Here is a 22,230-nt window from a genome sequence, read left to right as displayed (position 1 = left end):
CATTAGCACTTAGTTGACATTAAAGAAGATAACTTCAGATACTCTTAAGATGTTAGCGCCATAGACATAGCACCATGTCCGCCTTAACCACTATGTTAACCACTAGGTAAAGATAATTTAGAATATTTATCAATTTTTGGATTTGGAAACAGGCCCAGAGAGGTAAAGTACTCCTGACCAAAGTCTGTGCAGTTGGTTAACTCTAGAGGAAGGTCTAGAACCAGGTCTCCTAGCTCCCTGTCAAATGCTCTTAAGATCACACTACAGGGAGTACCCGAATCCCAAAGCAAATCAAGTCCACACACGGGGTATGAATGCCTGCACTATACAGTGAACTATCCTAAGCCCTAGAAAAGCAATGGATATACGAAGAAGCCACTGCTTTCCTTAAAGAAACTTATGGTTTTGTGAAGAAAACAAACCTGGAAAATTGTTTAAATTATAGCTCCAGATATTAATTGAAGAGTTAAAAATATGTGATTAGTTTTCACGTTGATGTGTGTTCCCATGACTGTTATAGGAGCTCTGAGGAAACATGACTCCCATGAGAAGGGGAGGTGGAGAAATGTGGCAGGAGCAAGTAGGAGTTGAACTAGATCTTGAAAACTAGGGAGGATTTATAAGGAGAGAAAGAAAAGATGGCATTTTAGGAAGATGTAATTGTGTGAAGAGATACAAATTCTACTTGTATCTGTAGAGAGCTCTGCAAAACAACATACTGTGTTATCACCGGTATGAGGTAAGGGATATTATCATTTACTGTAAGAGTAATTTTCCCCAAGAAGAGCAATTAAATGTTTATTATCTGTCCTGGTAAATCGGGGGGAAAAAAGATAAGAGCTGGGAACTATTAATGCAATACTTTATTTACAGTTGACTCTTGAGCAACATAAGGTTTGAACTGCGAGGGTTCACTTATACACAGGCTTTTTTCAATAAACACAGTATTGTAAATGTATTTTCCCTTCCTTATAATTTTCTTTTTTTTCTTATGATTTTCTTAACATTTTCGTTTCTCTAGCTTACTTTATTGTGAGAGTACAGTATATAACACATATGCAAAATATATGCTAATCAACTGTTATTGGTAAGGTTTCTAACAGTAGCCTATTAGCAGTTAAGTTTAGGGGGAGTCAGTATGTAGATTTTTGACTGAACAGGTGGTCAATGCACCTAACCCCACATTGTTCAAGGGTCAACTCTATTTGCTTACTTATACCTCATTATTCTACAAACCGAGGAAGTTTTAAAAATTGGAAACAAAAATTGAATAAAATAAATTAAGGAAAATGATAAACTCAGGAATAAAAGCATCACACACAGAAAAGCTAACTATACAGTCCAGATGGCTGTTAATCAGAGGTCAGGGGCAAGGTGGATGGAAATAGAGCTGACCCTTTTTAGCATCTGCAAGACTTTCCTGCATTAGATTAAAAATAAAGCTAAGAGCTTGCAACTCAGGAGAGGCTGAGCCTTTCTTAATACTGATGATGAGAGAAATTTTTCCTGAGTTCTCATAAAGAAGCCACTGAATGATATAGTAGATGCTGTCCTCAACCCCATCCCTGATTCTATGGTTACAAAAAGTAATTTCATATGGTGGTTCCTCATACTACCGCTTAGTGTAGGACAAACATATCACATTTAGGTATGATCAATTACAAAACAGTGTGGCCCACATGCTTACTCCTCCCACAACATAAGAGGAAAATTTAGAATATGTACTGGATTGGAGAGACTATATATTCTACAGTTCATAGGGATTCATTTATTCACTCAAAGTGTATTGAATGTATACAACGTGATGGCCATGGGAATACAGCCATGAATAGAGGGGATGGTCATTCTTGTGAGTTAAATATTCTAGTGGTGGGAGAAGGATCACAGACAAACATGTCAGGGGTGCTTGGGTGGCTCAGTCTGTTATGCATCTACCTTCTGCTCAGGTCATGATCCTGGAGTCCTGGGATTAAGCCCCAAGTCCAGCTCCCTGCTCAGCAGGGAGTCTGCTTCTCACACTGCACCCCCATCCTGTTTCATGCTACCTTTCTCAAATAAATAAATAAAATCTTAAAAAAAAAACATATGTTAGATGATGATAAATGTTATAGGGAAAAATAAGGCAGGACAAGGTGACAGAGAACATGATGGGCAGTGTGACGCTAGTATTTAGAAAGGGTAATAAAAAACAATCCCTCTGATGTGGTAAAGTTTGTGTAAAACCAGCATAGTAGGAGGAAGGATATTCTAAGATGTCTGGGAGAAAAGTGCTGCAGGCAAAGGCCCCAAAAGAGGAGCATGCTTGGCATGTGTGAGCGACTGCAAGACAGAGGACAGGCAGAGGCAGGATTAAAGGTCTTCTTATGAAAATGAATGAAACAGGATGAGGTGAGAAAAAGGAACAATGGCAGAGTCAATCTTTGCTTCAGAAAACTCCTCTGTGTCTGCTTTAAAACAAGCCAAAGGGAGTTGAGGACAACCAGTATATATCATAGAATATGACCATCACCATGTCCGCTTAACCACTATGTTAAAACATGCACTAAAATCATCCAACAAACATGAGTTTTGTCTAAAGTTCAACTACTATTAGAGTTAGCATGAAAACTAGGCTCTCATTTCTGACATTTAAATATCCATAGAAAGTTCTAAATTGGCTTCCTGGTGAAACCTCCAAAGTTTTTTGAATGCAAATCACACCTCTATGTAACTGACATGCAGTATCAAATCATTCATTATATTTAAGCCAATGGAATGCTACAGGGCATCTTTTGAAGGTGTTGACTTTTATTTTCTTTATTTATCTTTGTATATTTTTTATTGGAGTTCAATTTGCCAACATATAGCATAACACCCAGTGCTCATCCCATCAAGTGCCCCCCTCAGTGCCAGCCACCCAGTCACCCCAACCCCCCCACCCACCTCCCCTTCCACTACCCCTTGTTCGTTTCCCAGAGTTAGAAGTCACTCATGTTCTGTGCCCTTCACTGATATTTCCCACTCATTTTCTCTCCTTTCCCCTTTATTCCCTTTCACTATTTTTTATATTCCCCAAATGAATGAGACCATATAATTTTTGTCCTTCTCCAATTGACTGACTTCACTCAGCATAATACCCTCCAGTTCCACCCACGGTGAAGCAAATGGTGGGTATTTGTCGTTTCTAATGGCTGAGTAATATTCCATTGCATATATAGACCACATCTTCTTTATCCATTCATCTGCTGAAGGACATTGTGGCTCCTTCCACAGTTTGGCTATTGTGGACATTGCTGCTAGAAAACACTGGGGTGCAGGTGTCCTGCCGTTTCACTGCATCTGTATCTTTGGGGTAAATCCCGAGTAGTGCAATTGCTGGGTCATAGGGTAGCTCTATTTTTAACTCTTTGAGGAACCTCCACACAGTTCTCCAGAGTGGCTGTACCAGTTCACATTCCCACCAACAGTGCAGGAGGGTTCCCCTTTCTCCACATCCTCTCCAACATTTGTTGTTTCCTGTCTTGTTAATTTTCACCATTCTCACTAGTGAGGGGGAATCTCATTGTGGCTTTGATTCGTATTTCCCTGATGGAAAGTGATGCGGAGCATTTTCCCATGTGCCTGTTGGCCACGTCTATTGTTGACCTTGATTTTAAAGACAATCTGGCAATTGTGTGATAGCAGAATCCACTATCTACTGAAGGCACTTGTGTGTGTCAACAAAACGGTATCATTAATTTAGAGAAGACAATTTATGTTTGGTTCCCCTCAGCAGGGGGCATGCATCCAGAACACTGAAACCAGTATCCAATCATGTAGACACAAGCAAAGAGAAGGAGGCGGATAAAAATATCCCTTTATGCCATGAGAAGTGTTGTCTTTTTGGAACCTGTTCTGTAAGCTTCTGCAATATTTTAACAGGTACTGAGACACAGGATCTATTAAGATTATCAGTGATTGGTTCCCTATTGAGTTGGAGATCTGACTCCCATTAATAATTCCCCAGAAAAATATAAGTAAAGAGCAATAAAGCTGGCAAATATTGTGTATTGCTCTTGACAGATTCTGTCCCAAAGTGACACAGAATATATCAATGACCTCTAATGGACCATCTTTGCCTAAAGGCTCTCTTCACTACACTGACAGTTCAGAGTAAGGAAGCTGGGCTTGTAACTTCTGTCAAGAAGAAACTGACATAGAGATTGGCTGTCCAATATGGGTTTACAAATTAAACCATCAGTACCAAAAACTGGTTAATATTAATTTATACATTCAACAGTAAAAACTTTTTAGAAAATATGTGAAGTTCCAAGGACACAATTACCTGCTCGGCCAACAATGAAGCTAAGCTTGAATACGCATCTGCAAACTCTGGACCATATGTAATGGAGTCCTTCAGTAATGTGATGGCTTCTTCTTTCTTCTCCTGGGACCTACAGATTATAAAGAGGGAAAAAAAATCTTTTAATAACACTTTGTTTAAATCCTCTGACTAGACGTTAAAACCTCATTTCTTTTCGCAAAGAGAACCTGATTCTCTCTGGATTTCACTGCAAATGAACTGCACTAGATTGTCTCAAGGTGCCATCGGTTTCCGTCTCTGAATTCTCAGTGGAAAGACATGTAAATGATGCTGCAGTTTATTCACTGATTTTTTTTCTACTTTCTGTTTCCTGCTGTGCACTTCCTGAGAGTTTTACTTAATATTTTACAGGCTTGTTAATCAGAAACCTTGACCCTTAGAGGAACAGTTGTGGAGGCATTTGTGGGAGCCAGTTGGAGCCAACTCCAACAAGAGGAGTTGAGCCCCGGGAGTACTGGTTGCACCACCACAGGCTGGGCTGCTAACAGTGGCTGAGGCACCTATCAGGGACAAGTCAGCCAAACTGCTCATGTTAACCTTTGCTCTTATATCTAAGAAGGATCCTTTTATACATAAGATGTGAAGTTAGAAAATACCATGACTACTGGTTGGCAAAGAATGATTGGCTATTTAATCATATTATTTTTATTGAAAATCTGGGCTGGTTCTGTTTTCTTCATTTTAGTCTTCTCCCAAAAGTGATTACTTCTGGTTCAAAGAGGACTCAAGGCCCCAAAGTTATTACCAACATTTTGGGTGGCAGTTCTCTTTCCTGCTTGTGCCATGGGGGCAAAACTGGGTCATTATTCTGATATCAGTATTTTTGAAGCCAAAAATACACACCAGCAGTGATCAACTTCGCTACTAATACAATTTCACAAACACTGACTACTTTGCTCAGTGCTAGACATAACCTGTAAAAGGAGTGGAATGAAAAAAACAGAATCCCCGAACTATAGAGAACACACAACCTAAGGGTCCTCCCACATTTATTGGGTACCAATACGGAATTGTATGCTTATGTCTTCACTATTTAGGGTCAACAATCATTTTTTTGGCAATGTACCTTATGCTCTGGGAAATTTTCACATTAACAGTATTAATCTTCACAACAGCCTCATGCAGCAGGTGTTCACTGCCCTATCATTTTCATTTTTTGAAGGAGAAAATTTGGATTCAGAAAACCTTAGTGACTCATCATGTTCATATAGCCCGTCTTCTGGGTCGAGAGCCCATACTCTTCCATCACACTGTATCTGCTTCCTCTAACTACTTAGAAACCCATTTTTTATGACCTTGCTGCTCAGTGTATGATTCATGGACCAGTATCATCAACCTCACCAGGAACCTGTTAGAAATGCAGAGCCTCCGGCTCCATCCAGACCTCCTGAATCAAACCCTACATTTTAAAAAGATTCTCTGGTAATCTGTTCACACGCTGAGATTTCAGCAGAATTGCTTCATAAATTAGCAAAGGAGGCTCAGTGTCGTTCCTGCTGCAAAACCCCTACGTCTTCAGTGTCTGGGTGATGAACATCTGGAGAGGAAAAACTACTATTGAGTCCATGAGTTTGAGTTCCAAGTGCTAGAAGCAGCATGCTACAAGGCAATTTTACCTGGAAGAGTCTTCTATGATAGACCTTGAAAAAAAGTCATGTTTCCAGCATAGACCTGCATTCATCTGTACAATTTGGCTCATATGTATCATTGGCCTATTACATGTTAGCTATTTCCTTTTTTTTTTTTTTTTTTTTATGTTAGCTATTTCCTAAGGGAGGTCCATGCCATCCTTGTCTTCTGGAAGCAAGCTAACTCCTACTGGGCTCCCCTTGATGCACAGTCCTGCTCTTGATATCAAGGTGTAACACCTGTGTACTTCAGTGGATTATTTTTGGGATGTGGCTTGAAAGCTTCAGGATTATAAGAAATTTGCATCTCATCTCTTTTAGTAATGCTTTTTTAAAAACCGATTCATTCATTTAGTCAACAAACACTGAAAGAGTGTAACTACGGAAGTCCACTATGTTTATGTACTCCTTGGTTTCTAATTTAAAATATACCTTGAAGTACATCTTCCATGGGCACATGTAAATGAAAGCTTATTTTTTAATCCTGGTAATTTGACTACTGATTTCATGGTTAGCAGAACTCTTCCTCCAAGGATTTCATAAATCTTTTTTTTTTTTTTTTAAGATTTATTTATTTTAGGGAGGGAGGGGCAGAGGGAGAAATAGTCTCCTGACACAGGCAGCTGCTCTGAGACCATGAGACCAGAGCCAAAACCAAGAGTCAGATGCTTAACCAACTATACCACTTAGGTGCCACTCATAAATCTTCATTAATATTAATTTGGAAATCCTCCCAAAATCCATAAGAAGATTCAGACTTTAGAAATTAAGGCTGAAGATTAAGTCCCTCAGAATGTAACTGAGCTTGGATATTCTTCAAAATCAGCAGGAAAAAAACCCACAAACCCACAACAATTTGATAGAAAAGATGTAGTGATTTTCATTTGTCATGGCTCACATCAGTTAGAATGGCAATTTAAACCTTTTATGTATGAATTCAGTGTGATTAATTACCACTTAAGGCAGTCTAGGAATCTAAACATTTAAGGCTGTCCATTAACATTCATATGATACAGTGGAAAAGTCAGCATCAAATTATCCCCAGGGAACCTAATTCTTTATGAAAAACTGTATCTCTGTTAATCTCTTAAGGGACTGACACACTTTCAAAAAAGAGCTCACCATGTAATTTTGGTGAGTATAGGAGTATTGCAAGATGCAAAGACCATGCAGATAAGACATTTCTCCTCGGCTCTGTACTCCTGGATGATTCTGCTTTTTTCCCTGGGAACTTTCGAGAGTCATTAGATATCAACAGGTGTCAGGTACACACCACCTTAACAGATATTTGAAAATGTTTCTTTTACAGAAGCCCAAGACACTCATAAGCAGTATTTTGTTGTTGTTGTTTCTGAAAGGGAGAGAAATAGGAGAAAGAAACAGTTCCTCTGTAGTGTCTCTTTTGCTCAGCCTTTGGTGGGAGCTTAAGAAATTGGCATGGTTTTGATTTAATAACAGAACAGATCATTCATCTCAATAGGACCTTCACTGGTTAAATAGTACTGTGATTACTACGTGAGAACTGAACTTCATTTCAACCTGATTCTGGTTTCAGAGGCATCCCTTTTCATATCTATCTTATAGCCCCATGTTTCTCTACTAATTGTCTCATATGAATTAAGAATTGGCGGCAATATTTCTACAAAATTCTGTCAACTAGACTGCACCTTACTCAGTTTTGCTTGCTCGTACCTTTGTTCACAGCCTCTTTCTAGTTCTCCTTTTTTTTTCTCCTTCTACTGACAGATACATTTTTTTCTACAGCACTGCCTTTATATAAAAATCGTCACTAATGCCCTGGTGTGTACAGATAGATTGTTTACAACCTTCCACAGTGTGGTTCTGATCAACATTCCCAACATAATCAGGTACCCACTAGTCCAGCCAGAGGACATCATCTACTCCACTGCTTTTCTACCCTCAGTGTACTATAAAATCACCTTGGGTGCTTTTAAAAAGGTCTTGGTGTTTCTAGGCTGCACCTCTTAATAGGGAGCCATACAAATATGACAGCCATTCAGATTTGAGAATTACGGATATAATTCACCCTCCTTGATTTACAGTAGGGGGAAATGAGGCTCAGAGGGCCTCAGTGATTTGCGCTGGTCCCAAGCAAAAAGGGAGGTCTCACATAGGTCTTGTGCCTCTCTGCCTGGCATTCATGCTGTGCTACTGCACAGATGGCTTTCCCCTCCTCTGCTCTCAACTCTGCTTGACTGACTCACCAGCTCAAAGCATGATCCCTCATCCCATCTCCTAAACATATAACAAAATTAGAAAACATATTTATATATACACTGCCTTTCTTATATGTTGGTTTTCTTTCTGTATCTCTGTAAGGAAAAAAAAATGGCGGGTAAATTGCTTTCTGGAAGGCCTGTTCTGGCCTCCAACGGAGCAGCTGCCTTTGTTCTTCAGCTCATCATTCTAAAGAGTATCTGGGTTCCATCTCACTTTGCTTCTCCAAGGCCCTGGCACAACATATGAAGGGCCCCTGCCACTGCCTCACAGAGGGGGTACATCTTTCCACCAGTGAGTGGGCCATGCAGGGAAGTGGTCAGAAATTCTTGTTTTCCAGCAGCTGTTTGCTGAACATTTACTCCCTGTTAAGGATACAGTAAGTGATTCTTTTGAAGTCTTTATATTAATTCTTGAGTATAATGAATTAGGTATAATTACTGCCATTTTTAAGATTTAGGAAATGCCAGTAACCAACATCCTAACAAAAATAAACTGAGATTTGGAGGGCTAAGTGATGTGTGCCCAGCACACAGCTACTGTGACACCAGGATTCTAATCTAGAATTTCAAATCTGTCCTGTTCCATGGGCAGGTCACAGTCAGCACTTCTGCATTCACTCTCTTAAATGATAGGCATCTGAGACCATTACTTGGTTTTAAGCTCCTTCATAGGCAAGATCTATGTCTTATTAATCTTACTTCTTTTACCCCAGTAATCTGTACACCGTAGAAAATAATTTTAGTAAAGTGACCTGTACATAATAGAAATTCAGTAATTGCTAAGTTAATTTTTTTTTAAAAAAACATGGTTTTTCTATTCTCTTTATTCCTAATCTTTGTAAATCTTAAATAAGCATCTCCGTATTCTAATCAAGTTAGAGGTACATAATATTATCATCCATTTTATATCTCCATTTCTACAGCTCTTTCAGTATTATAGAAGCAATCCTAAGGAAGACAGAAGCATCTCAAGCTTTAGAATCATAAGAACATTACAAATATAGTTATTATTTATTGAGCACTTCTTACTTACCAGGTACCACTAAGCAGCTTCTCTACTTTAACTCTGCATAGTAGTTAAAAGCACAAACTCAAAAACCAGGACTGGCTTCAAATTCTATTTCTACCATTTACTAGCTATGCTTCTTTAGGCACATCATCAGACCTCTCAGTCTCAGGTACACAGTAGATACTATATATGTTTTGGCTTTTATTAGCTTGTTTAATGTTTCTAAAATCACTCATCAAAACCTATCTCCTTTTTTTTTCCAATTAATTTTTTAAAATAAGGAGAGTGTAATATTTTTGAAATTTCTTCAAAAGTAATATACTTTCAGGGCACCTGGATGGCTCAGTTGGTTAAATGTCCAACTCTTGATTTTGGCTTAGGCTATGATCTCAGGGTCATGGGATGGTGCCCTGTGCTAGGCTCTGTGCTCAGCATGGAGTCTGCTTGGGATTCTTCATCTCCTTCTCCCCTTGCCCCTCCCCTGCTCCCTCCTGCTTTCTCTCAAATAAATAAATAAAATTAAAGATTTTATTTATATATTCATGAGAGACTCACAGAGAGAGGCAGAAACACAGGCAGAGGGAGAAGTGGGCTCCCTAGGATCTAGGATCACACCCTGAGCCCAGGCAGATGCTCAACTGCTAAGCCACCCAGGCATCCAAATAAATAAAATCTCTTTTTTTAAAGATTTTATTTATTTATTCATATAGACACAGAGAGAGGCAGAGACACAGGCAGAGGGAGAAGCAGGCTCCCTGCAGGGAGCCCGACGTGGGACTCGATCCCAGGTCCCCAGCATCACACCCTGGACTGAAGGCAGGTGCCAAACCGCTAAGCCACCCAGGGTGCCCCCAAATAAATAAAATCTTTTTAAAAAAGTAATATACTTCCACATTTCAAACTATCCACAAAAAATTAAGGCTAGACATCAGAGTGATTTTTTTCTTTGATACCATAATAATTTTTTTAAAGCTTTCATTCATTTATTTGACAGAGAGAGAGAGAGAGAGAGCAAGTATGAGCAGGGGGTAGGGGCAGAGAGAGAGGAAGAGGGACAAGTAGACTTCCTACTGAACTTGAAGCCCAATGAAGGGCTAGATCTCAGGACCCTGGGGTCATGACTTGAGCTGAAGGCAGACATTTAACTGAATAAGCCACCTAGGTGTCCCCATAATAGATTTTTTTTAAGATTTTATTTATTTATTCATAGAGACACAGAGAGAGAGAGAGGCAGAGACACAGGCAGAGGGAGAAGCAAGCTCCATGCAGGGAGCCCAGCGCTGGACTTGATCCCAGGACTCCAGGATCACACCCTGAGCCAAAGGCAGTGCTAAACCGCTGTGCCACCCGGGCTGCCCTATAATACATTTTTAATACAATTTAAATCCCATTAAATACACAAATGAATACGTTGCACTAAATGTAAGATCACACCCCTACCAAACAAGTCATTACCCCTGGAAAAATCACTCTAAGGCAAACAGCAAGGTGAAGAGGCAAAAATGGCAGAATGATAGTCCGGAATCCACTCAGTTTATGTCAGAACCACATAAAGGAGTGGGTCTCCATTTTTAGGGGTGACTGCTAGAGGTGAATATTTGGGCAAGAAAGAATCAGGAGTAATTCCCAGCCTCTTCTTCAGTAAAGCAAGGAAAGCTTCTTAGAAAAGAAAGAATTAGGCAGTTATCTCCATGTGAAAAGATATTAAAAAAAAAAAAAAAAAAAAAGAGAGAGAGAGAGAGAGAGGCAGAAAATTTCAAATAGACATTATAAAATTTCTTAATGGGAATGAGTATGTACTCCAACAGTACAGATCACCCCTGGGCCAGCATTAGACAGTATTAAAACTTCCTAATACATTCATTTTGGATCTATCATTAAGCAATTTGGGGAAATCAGAAGCCCATTTTCAATGTAAGCCCCATCTATACAGGACTACTCTGTTAGCCATTTAGACTAAATTGACAGGTCAATTCAAAAGGGGAAAAATATGAAAATAACATTTGCCTCTGAATTGACCAAGCATGTGATTTAGCTAACTCTGCAGGTTATTTCTCCGAATAATGTAAAAAAGCTTAAATTAAGTAGCCCATACCTGGTGAATGAATTGATAAAATCAAACCTCAGTAAATACCCCTTGGGCATACACCTTCACTTAGAAGTCACAGAAAGGAGCATTCGGAGTCCCTTTGGAAACTCATGTCACACTAAGGACAGTCAGAGCTTCTTTTGGGGGGTTCATCTGACACCGGTGAAGCTATTAGGGATCGCTGGATAGATGAGAGGAGTAGGTAAAGGTAAAAGTGTCCCAGGGTGATAATATTTATTGCCTCTCAGCATCCTGAATTTCCTGACCCACCAAATAAGGAAACATCAAGTGACTGCACCATCTGATGACTGTTGATCCTCCATGACCTAAAATATTTTGTCTTCACTTTTCCTTTTAGATCAATAGTCCTTGGGGCACCTGGGTGGCTCAGTGGTTGAGCGTCTGCCTTTGGCTCACGTCATGATCCCGGGGTCCTGGGATCGAGTCCCACATGCATGAAGCCTGCATGGAGCCTGCTTCTCCCTCTGCCTGTGTCTCTGCCTCTCTCTCTCTGTGCCTCTCCATGAATAGATGAATAAAACTAAAAAAAAAAATCAATAGTTCTCAACTTTTAGTGCTTAAGAATCCTTGGGTGTTTGGTAAAATGTGGAATTCCAGGCCTCAGATTCAGTAGGTCTGAGGGAGGGCCCAGGAATCATTATTCTCAATAAGCCCCTCAGAGAATTCTGTTGGGGGTGGTCTTCAGCCTACGTTTTAGGGCAACTTTGCCCTGGTTCAGTTTGGGATTTGCCTGTTCACCTGATCCTGGAGACAAGGCTAAATGTAAGAGGGTGATAAAAGTCAAAAAGACTCCCCGGATCCATCAGAGCCAAAAAGACAATCACAGTGGTCAGGTGATTTGGCCGGATGACTGGGAGGCTCCAGTGGGGATGGGTGGAGAGGACACTGAGAAAGACTGTGATTGGAAGAGGCAGTTTTCTGTCTCCCTGCAGCTCCACTGTGGATGCCTCTTCTCTGCATCCAAGTCTTAGAGCCCGTGTCATCCACGTGGGCATCAGAGCATACATAAAAATCTAATACTCTGCAAGCAAAACTATTCTCTCACATTTTCCCCAGGAACTTTCAAAAGGCTAAAAGTCCTGAGAAGGGCTTCCTGGGACCAATAACATCTTCATCATTGATTTCATGAGAGAAACATTAAGTAGAAATTAGATCTTGCTCATAATGTGCAAATTTTGCCATTAAACGTTTGTAGCTTCCCAGGGAATTCTTCCTTTGGTTATACAGCAGTGGGGCTGTTTTTCTTGTGTGTTAAGTAAAAACATTTGCATCATCTTACTTTCTTGGCTCTATCTCAATGACAGATATTTAGCGAAAGCAAAATAAGGCTTCACCATATTTTCTTTTAGTAATTAAGGACCTGTTAAGTTTGTCAATTTGGGAAACTTTCTGGATTCCTGTCTAAAATCTCATGATACATTCATTTAAACTAAAAGCAGATGCTTGCTTTGAAAAAGTATTGACATTTGGGGAGAATTTAGGAAATGCCAGCAACAGAAATAAATGGATTTGGCAATCCACTTGGCAGCAGTAAAATTTCCCATTAACCACAGTGTGAACTTGGGAGTGCTGGGGAGCTCCCTTAATTTGGTTCCATTATTGGAATGTTTAGTTGTTGTTGGGTCCCAAAATGATGTCTCTTACAAAGGAAAAAGATTATGATTTTTTTTGGGTGGGGGGAGCTTCTTTGGGGACAGATAGGCTTTACCAGTACTTTTGAAAAATGAACTGTGAAAGTCAAGTTGTAAATATCTGACAGATGATCTTTTCAGAGTATACATTTTTTTCTATGGCCCTACTATCTTTCCTATATAGAAAAAGAAGAAAATTGGATCAGCGTTTGTGTACCCTCACTCACATTCGAGTTTACTGAGCACATCTCTGAGCAATGCTATGGAAATACAGCATTGGGTTTACTGGTGTTCACACGAGTTGTGCTATTTGACTTTTTATGGAAGTCACACAGGAAAATTGTCTGCAGGGCAGATCCCTATTATGTGCTGATGAAGAATGAATTTTTTTTCAGTTCAAAACTATACTCACTATAGTTAGTGAGTCACCGGCACCTCACACCCTGCCCCAATCCAGGTGGGTCTGCAGGATCAGATTGAGGTCACTGCAGCAACAATGGGAGGCGGTTGGGGTGCCCACCCTGTGTGGCGTCAGTGGTCAAGCTTTAGTTGCCTTTAACACTTCTCGCCCCAGCTGAAATCTGAGGAATAGAATGCTGGGGAAAGTTCTGACGCTGTCTAGTTACAGAGCAGCAGAGAAGAAGACACAGCTCACAGAAAGACCTCACACAGAAGCTGGCACAGAGTAGGTGCTGAGGAAATGTTTGTCCTGAATCCCTCCTGTTTCACTCCTTTTGAAGGCTCCTGATATCTTCATCAGCTCAGTGAGGTCACTGCCCTGAACCCAGGCAGCAGAATGCTTGCCCCACTAGGGCCTTGCTCCTGCACGTGTGGGGCAGTTCGGTGCCAGGAGTGCATGGAGGTGAGTCGGGAGTGGAGGGAAATAGTCCCAAGCCAGCATCACTCCAAAGCTCGCGCAAATATTTATGCTCAGCTATTCCATGATCTGAAGGAAAGCATAGAAGCAATGCTCCCAGTTTGGTATCTGGAGAGGGCAGCTGAGAGCAGCCTGATTTAGCCAGGATTCATTCACCCCATAGATAAAGGGTCACTGTGATGACGGGCACATCCCTGGTTTTAGGCTCAGGCTGATTGCTGTCTGAATCCCAGCTCTTCCCTCATTAGCTGTATGGCTTGGATTAGATGTTCCACTTCCATGTGCCTCAGTGGCCAGATCTGTTGAATGGGTACATGAATCACTACCCTCCAGGTTCCTTTGAGGATGCAATAATTACACAAAGGCAGGGTGCCTAGCAGATTGTCTGGCACATCGGATGATGCTAACTCTAACTTGCTCCTTCTCTACTTTTCAGTCAGATTCCCATCTGGAATTCCTATCAGAACCCTTACCAACTAATTTCTCAGAAAAAACAGAATGCTGTCCCATTGCAACTACTTCATCTGAAGAAAAATGCACTTTCAAATTCCTTTCTGGTCTTCCTCTTCCACTTCAGTTAAGGGATTAGAAACTTGGAGTCATAGTTAAAACCACAGATTCCTGCGGCTAAAGAGGTTTACAGGATCACCTTGTCCAGTGCCTTATTTCATAAAGGAGGAAACTGAGTCTCAAGGAGGTTGAGTATTGCCTGAAGCTGTTCAACGGCAGGGGTAGAAAATGCATTATCTACTTCTGATTCATTATTCATTTTATCCCAAGAAGCTGAGCTTCAAATTGGAAGTGGGAAATTATGTCCCTGGGCTAATAATTAATCGTAGCTAAAATTTATTTCATCTTTATTGGGGGCTAGGTCCTATGTTAAGTACTTATATGCATTCTCATGTTCACTACTCATGAAAAGAAGTTACTAGTATTATTCCCATTTATTTTATTTTTTAAAGATTTTATTCATTTATTTATGAGAGACACACAGAGAGGCAGAGACACAGGCAGAGGGAGAAGCAGGCTCCCCACAGGGAGCCTGATGCTGGACTCGATCCCAGGACCCCAGGATCATGACCTGAGCCAAAGGCAGATGCTCAACTGCTGAGCCACCCAGGCCTCCCTAGTTCCCACTTTATAAGTGAGTAATTGGAGGCACTGCAAAATAAAAATGTTTTCCCAAAAACACACTACAACATGGCCGAACTGAGATGCAAACTTACTAAGTTCTTCCACAACTCCTAGTCCTGAGGAGAGACACAGGGACAGGTGATAGCCAGAGGTACGAGAAAGGGCTGGCTCTGGAGGTGCCACTCAATAGAGCTTACTGTTCCTAGCCCTCCCCTCCCTGCCTTGTGCCCTGTCTCTAAGGGGAGAGTGATGGTGTCCATCCTCTGACCACCCTGAGTGGGCAAGTGTACGAGGCATGAGGAAGGGCTTTGTAATTCTTCATGCGAGTGTCAGTTATTGGCATGCTAGTCACTTGTTGGAGGAGAAGTGGCAGAAAGATTGAGGGCAGAGAGCCCTGCAATGCTGCCCAGCAGACAGGGGCATGAAAACACCAGGCTGGGTCCTCGGAGCAGAGGAAGCTGGGAGGAAGACTTCAAGGCCAACTTCACGTTCCCACAGTGCTTTCTGGCACATTCCCCGCAGACTACAGGTGAGTGTGGGCCAGAGCTCACGTGGAGAACATGCATATCCCTCTCTCTGCCCTTCGTGTTTCTCCTCCTGGCCCACACAGAGCTAAAAATAGATCTGAAAGCCCCCTGACAATCCTGAACAAGTTATATTCCAAATGTAGCCTGTTGTGTCAAGGCAAAATCGAGCTACTGGACTTAAGATAAAAAGCTTATCTTGATCTTGTTCTCCTAGAGTAAGACACTGCATGCGAGAAGAAATTCCCACTGGTTACCCTCATTTCTCTCTCCCTTTTTTTGGTTTTTATTTTAATTCCTGTTAGTAGACATAAAGTGTTCTATCAGTTTCAGGTGTGCAATACAGCAATTCAACACTTCCCTGTTCATTTCTCTTATTCTTCTAACTGACTTGTACCTTCTTCAAGCTACATCTCTACTCAAGAGTTGCTCCAAGTCAGAGCCCAGCACAGGATCTTAAGGAGACCAGACTGTAAACAGAGCCAGGAAAACTCATGAAGCTTAGGGATGGTGGCGGTGGGGCGGGCACATATAATTTTCAGGACAGGGGAGAACACTGAGCACTCTGGTACTTGACAAAGCAGTCTGGCCCGTTTAATTATCCTGTCAGAAATATTTATGCAGGGAGAGAAAAAACATTTCAATTCCTTCAAGAGAGTGTAAACAGAATCAGGGGTTCCTTAAAGCTTGGACTCCCTCACTGGGTTTCTCATGCAGGCTGCCTTCTGGCCTCACCAGTGTTCACTGCCGCCGTGACAGCATGAGAGGGGATTGAGAAAAGGGACCGTTCTTTGCAAACGTACTATGGATTTAAAGCAACCCACTCATGCTCAACTCATTAGCAATCACAGCATGAATGAACAGAGTTTTGGTGGGGGAGAGATACTTACAAAAATATTTTAACAATTAGCAATCTGTGTATACACAAATAACTCCCAAATCTTGAGGAAGTAGGTAAACATTCTTATCATTTCCCAGATAATCCAGTTTTGTACAAACAGTGAACTGAAGATAAAAATGCAAACGAGGGGTGCCTGGGTGGCTCAGTCAATTAAGCATCCAATTTCAGCTCAGGCCATGATCTCAGGGTTGTGAGACTGAGCCCTGTGTTGGGTTCTGCACTTAAGCCTGCTTAAGATTCTTTCCCTCTTTCTCTCTGCCTCTACCCCACCCCTCTCTAAAAATAAAAAATGCAAATGAAGCCGTATTTTAGATGAGCTAGAAGAGTTCTTACTTTAAAAACCTTTGTAATATTCTCTCTCAAATGAAGTTTGAAGGCTCGTATTTCACATCCGTTGGCAAGCGATCAGTGCGACTGTGTCAGGGTGTACACAGCATGGGAGAGTGGTGGAAAAGACAGACGAAAGTGGCAGCATTATGGAAAGTCCTAAATGCTGAGACATCTGGACTCTGTGTATGTAATGGATGATCAACAAAATTCACAGGTGCCCCTCAATTTATAGGGAGGGTGGAAGAAGCATACATGTTGGAAATAGAAGGAAAAAAAACATGTTGCAATACAGGTAATGAAATAAAGAGCTTCAAAAGCAGGACAAGGTCAACAGTGGCATATTCTTCATTTCAGAGACATCAGGGGAATGAACAGGTGAGGAGGAAGAAGGACCAAATACTAACCATTCTTACCAATCTGATGGGAGAAATTTCAGAAGGAGTTAAGAGAACGTGAATGAATAGTTGAAATGACACAGATCATCTAGGGGAATCTGGGGTGTACAGAAATGTGTGGAATGGGAAAAATCTGAAGACCTAAGATCAAGCCCACAATAATGGATGGGGGAAGGGGATAGAAATAGAATCAAGAACACATGTGGATTTTATACTACTGCCTACTAATGGCTAAAAAAAAAAAAAAAGCTGACAATACCAAATGTTAGGGTGTGAAGCACATGGATCTCCTCATCATTGTTGATGGGAGGGAAAGTGGTACGATTACTTTGAGGAACAGTTTGGCAGTTTCTTAACACATTAAAGATACATTTACCCACAATTCCATTCCTAGATATTTACCTAAGAAAAATAAACATACAAAGACTAGGACATGAATAGTCACAACATGAATATTCACAATTACTCAAACCTGTATAAAACAAAACAAAACAAGTATTCACCCACAAGAAAATGGATAAACAAATTACAGTCTATTTACACGATGGAATACTACTCAGCAATAAAAGAAATGTAACATGTAACCACAGGAATAAGACTCAAAACACTATGCTGAGCAAAAATATCCAGATGCCAAAAAAGTGCATGGTAAGTGATCACTTTTAAATGAAGTTCTAAGGCAGGCTAACTAATTTATGGTGGAAAGAATCAGAATAACAAGTGCCTGGGGTGGAGGGGGCAGGGGGAATTACTGGGAAGAAGCATGAAGGGTCTTTCTGGCATGATGGAAATTGTTCATGTTACTTTGGGGGTAATTACAAGAGTATTTAGAGTTGTCAAAACTCAGATTTGTGCATTTTTTTTTCCATGTCAGTTATGGCTCAACTTAAAAACAACAACAATGCATAAAATCATGATGTAAGCACTGGCCTTGTTAAGGAAGCAAGACACATCTTCCCCAGAAGAGCAAAAGAAGGGGGAGTCTGTGAACATGCAGGAAATTTTGTGGTAGGAAGAAGGGAAGCTGCGCAAGTTGACCTTGCATGACTTGACTATTCTTAGGAAAAGTAAGAGATGATATTATCTTCTGGGTTTGTGTATGGGCACTAAGGAGGGGAAGGATACATGTATTGGGAAAAGAAAACATATTTGGGAGATACTATAAGATGATAAGGGATGAATCTCTAACAGCCTTAACCCCCGATCCTGTTTTGTTTCAAAACCCTCTGCTCTTCAGAGTTTGTTGGGTCCTACTCAACCCAGATTTGTATTTCTCATCCCCAACATTTGACAGATTGGAAGAAGGTCAAGAGCATCTATTCCTAACAGATGAAAATTGTTTCTTGGAGTGGAAGTGTGCAGTGAAGATACAATTAGATTACATATAAAAAATAAAACTCGATGGTTTGTGGTCTCCCAAAGCTCAATACTATTTAACAAATCTTATTCTTGAGCATTTATTTGGGAAAGAAGTAAGAAAAAATGCTTACAAAGGCTCCTGGGGGGAGGGTGGGGGCTGATAATGAAAAGGAGTTGAGGAATATTGGTCTAGGAAAAGCAAAATGCAGGCAATGGGATAACCTGAGTTGCAGGCCTGGTCAGGTAAGTAAATGAGGGTTAAGGTGTGCAAGAGTCTAAGATGATGTCACATGTATTAATGAATGGATAAATAAGAGATGGAATTATAAATCAGGAATATAAAAACCAGAGAGAACAGAGATTGTAACAACGGTGAAGAGCAGGGTTGGTAGGAATGTGGGAGTAGGAGAGGAATCACGCCAGTCATGGAAGTCATGTCAATACGAAGCTCTTAGAAAAAAGACAACTGAGCATGGTTGGAGAAGAACTAGTGGTGGCAGGTCACAATCCCAATCCCATCCAAGGGTCAGCAGGAATGACAGAGGGGAAAGGGAAGGGTGGGTGGAGGTGAGAGACTTAGGTCAAAGGGGAACATCAGAATTCAGGTAGTAGAGAAGAAAAAGATCTGCATGGCCATGTAGGTGGGTGCTCAAGGCAGAGCAGAACTGGAGGGTCTGGGGGTGAAGCTGGCAGAGGAACTGGGTGATGGATTCATGTCTGGAAGGGATGTAATGTGATTGAGACCACAGAGAAATAAGGTTGGAGATGCCTGGAATACTAACAGGTCACCATGGGAATGGGGGCAAGGAGTAAGAGAGTTTACTTGGAGGGGAGAGTACAGAACTTGCCCACCCGAAGTTGACATCCCATTGTGGTGGAAAGCAGCTCAAAAAAGCTTTTTTTTTAAAAAAAAAAAAAAAGAAAAAAAAGCTTTTCTTTATCCAGCGGACTGAAATTTTGGATTCTCTGAGGCTTTGCTTGAAAAGTAGAGGAGTACTACTATCTTGAATGTATCAACTCCTTTTTATAAAATAAAAGGTGGTGTAGCTAGTGCCAGAGATAAAAAGAAATTTAATCTCAAACATTTAAATTTATTTCAAAGATAGTGATCACCATTCTTTCCATATTCTTTTATTTTTTAGGATTTAATTTTCTAAAGATTCAGGGTGCCTGGCTGGCTCAGCGGTTGAGCATCTGCCTTTGGCTCAGGCCATGATCCCAGAGTCCTGGGATCGAGTCCTTCATTGGGTTCTCTGCAGGGACCCTGCTTCTCCTTCTTCCTGTGGTCTCTGCTTCTCTCTCTGTATCTCCTATGTATAAATAAGTAAAATCTTGAAAAAAAAAAAAAACTTTCTAAAGGATCAGACTATAGAATGTATTTTGTTTTTCAAATTCAACTTCTATATAGTTCAATTATTGGACATCCCACTTCACTTTCTTCTGTATTTTGATTACAATACTTATTGTAATACCTATATAATGCCCATATCCTATCATGTGAATAGAAAGGAGTTTTGGCAATGAGGGAGGTATGACGTAATTCTTTAAGAGGTTCTTTTCATATTCTGTTTCAGTAGCAAACACTAGCAACTATTTTACCACAGCAGTCACAAAACTATTTTCCCATGCCCTGAATTTAAATATTCAATTATATTCTCTTGAGCCATCAGGGACTTCTCTTTTCATCCATAAAAAGTTTATGCTAATCTTGCCTATTTTCTTTTACATTTTAGGTTCTAAGCAAAGCCAACAATAATTAATATAAATTAAGAATGCTGGCATGGAAAGCTGTTCCTTATCAATCTGTCACACTGTAAACATGCCACACAGAATCATAATAGATTAGCGTCAAAGTCCAGTGAAATGGTCATGAAAGAGGCCAAATATATTTGAATAACATTCATTGAAATCTATTGCTATGATCAGGTCTAAAGCTGTATGTCATGGAATTCCAAGAATTCAAATGAAATTTGTCTTCAGTGCTGTAAGATTTCTGGGCTGTTCTGACAGCATCACATTTTATTTAGAGCTTCTGGCCTGGACAAAGTCTTACATCTCTTTCAAAGTCAAGGTCATTCATAAAGATCTGTGCTGTCCAATACAGCAGCCACAAACCACATGTGGCTATTGAACACTTGAAATACAACGAGTCTGAGATAGACTGTAAGTTTAAAACATATACTAGATTTCAAAGATTGATTATAAAAAAAAAATAATTGATTAAAAAATATTACTGGCTTGGTAATATTTTTACATGCTCAATTTTAAAATTAATTTTTGATAGTAACTACATGCTAAAATGATAATATTTTAGACATATTAGACTTGAATAAAATAATTATTAAAATTAATTCCAGGGATCCCTGGGTGGCGCAGCGGTTTAGCACCTGTCTTTGGCCCAGGGCGCGATCCTGGAGACCCAGGATCGAATCCCACGTTGGGCTCCCGGTGCATGGAGCCTGCTTCTCCCTCTGCCTATGTCTCTGCCTCTCTCTCTCTTTCTCTCTCTCTCTCTCTCTGTGACTACCATAAAAAAAAAAAATAATTCCACCTTTTTTATGTTCTGAAATATGGTGATCTGAAAATTTTAAGTCACAGATTCTGGCTCTCATTACATTTCTGTTGGGCTGCTCAAGGCTGTATATCACTTTTGAAGTGAGCCGCAAGGAGGCAATCCAGTGTGGTCAGACAGGTGTAGGTTCAATTCCCACACCTTCTCTTTCTTCACTGAGGGACCCTGGCACATTACTTCTCCAAGCCTTTCTTTCTTCATTTACAAAACAGGAATAATGACAGCACCCTGCTCTCAAGGATGATCCAATCTAATGCTTGCGACTGAACATATGCTTAGGTTCTCAGAATGAGCTTTAACTTCTAGATTACAAAAAAAAAAAAAAGAGGCACAATTTAAAAAAACTCAGCTGCCTCATGAAAAACAGAAGGGGTAGAAATTTTAAACAAATAGTAAAATGGATCAGATCAAACACAATTTAAAATATCCTTATCTTGGGATCCCTGGGTGGCGCAGCGGTTTGGCGCCTGCCTTTGGCCCAGGGTGCGATCCTGGAGACCTGGGATCGAATCCCACATCGGGCTTCCGGTGCATGGAGCCTGCTTCTCCCTCTGCCTATGTCTCTGCCTCTCTCTCTTTCTCTCTCTGTGACTATCATAAATAAATAAAAATTAAAAAAATAAATAAAATAAAATATCCTTATCTTTGTTGTTTCTTTTGTCTTCAACCCTTGCTACTTAGTAGCAGACATATATTAAGGAAAGCAGAAATGAAAGTCAGAGGTAACTAAATGTGGATTAGCTCTACTTCCTGAGTCAACTCTCTCTGCTACTGAGGGAAATAATGTAAACAAACATGTTTCCTTATAGAAAACAAAACAAAACAAAAAAACCATGATGGGCCTTTCTCCCAAGAGGCAACCACATGCCATTAAATAGCTAAATATTAAGTAATTTTTGGGTTGAAGAGCTATTTGGGCACATGGGTAAATGAAAGTGAACAAAACAGAGTCCAAGGGCAGGGATTCAGTTCTGGGCCTGCCAGGGCCTAGGCCAACATCACATAAGATTTCTGAGCCTTGGTTTCTCCTTCGTAAAATGGGGATATGGATGAGAATACCTTTTGTGAAAAAGATTGAATTAAATAATGCATAAGAAAACACTTATCTATAAACTGCAAAGTATTATGTAAATGTTAGCTGTTATCATGATTTTATTCCACTGGATTGTAAGAATAAT

General features: G+C 40.4%; 1 protein-coding gene across 1 annotated transcript in view; it reads right to left on the bottom strand.

Moving 5' to 3' along the window:
• Window positions 1-22,230, bottom strand: part of TMTC1 (transmembrane O-mannosyltransferase targeting cadherins 1) — a 269,956-nt gene that overhangs the window by 32,584 nt on the left and 215,142 nt on the right. The window contains 1 exon segment of the mRNA XM_025455512.3: window positions 4,304-4,412. Within this exon segment, the coding sequence (XP_025311297.3) occupies window positions 4,304-4,412 (109 nt within the window).

Source organism: Canis lupus, chromosome 27 (assembly GCF_003254725.2).
Source record: "Canis lupus dingo isolate Sandy chromosome 27, ASM325472v2, whole genome shotgun sequence".
NCBI lineage: Eukaryota > Metazoa > Chordata > Mammalia > Carnivora > Canidae > Canis > Canis lupus.
The sequence above is the reverse complement of the archived record's forward strand: the minus strand, read 5'-3'. Positions and strand labels throughout refer to the sequence as shown.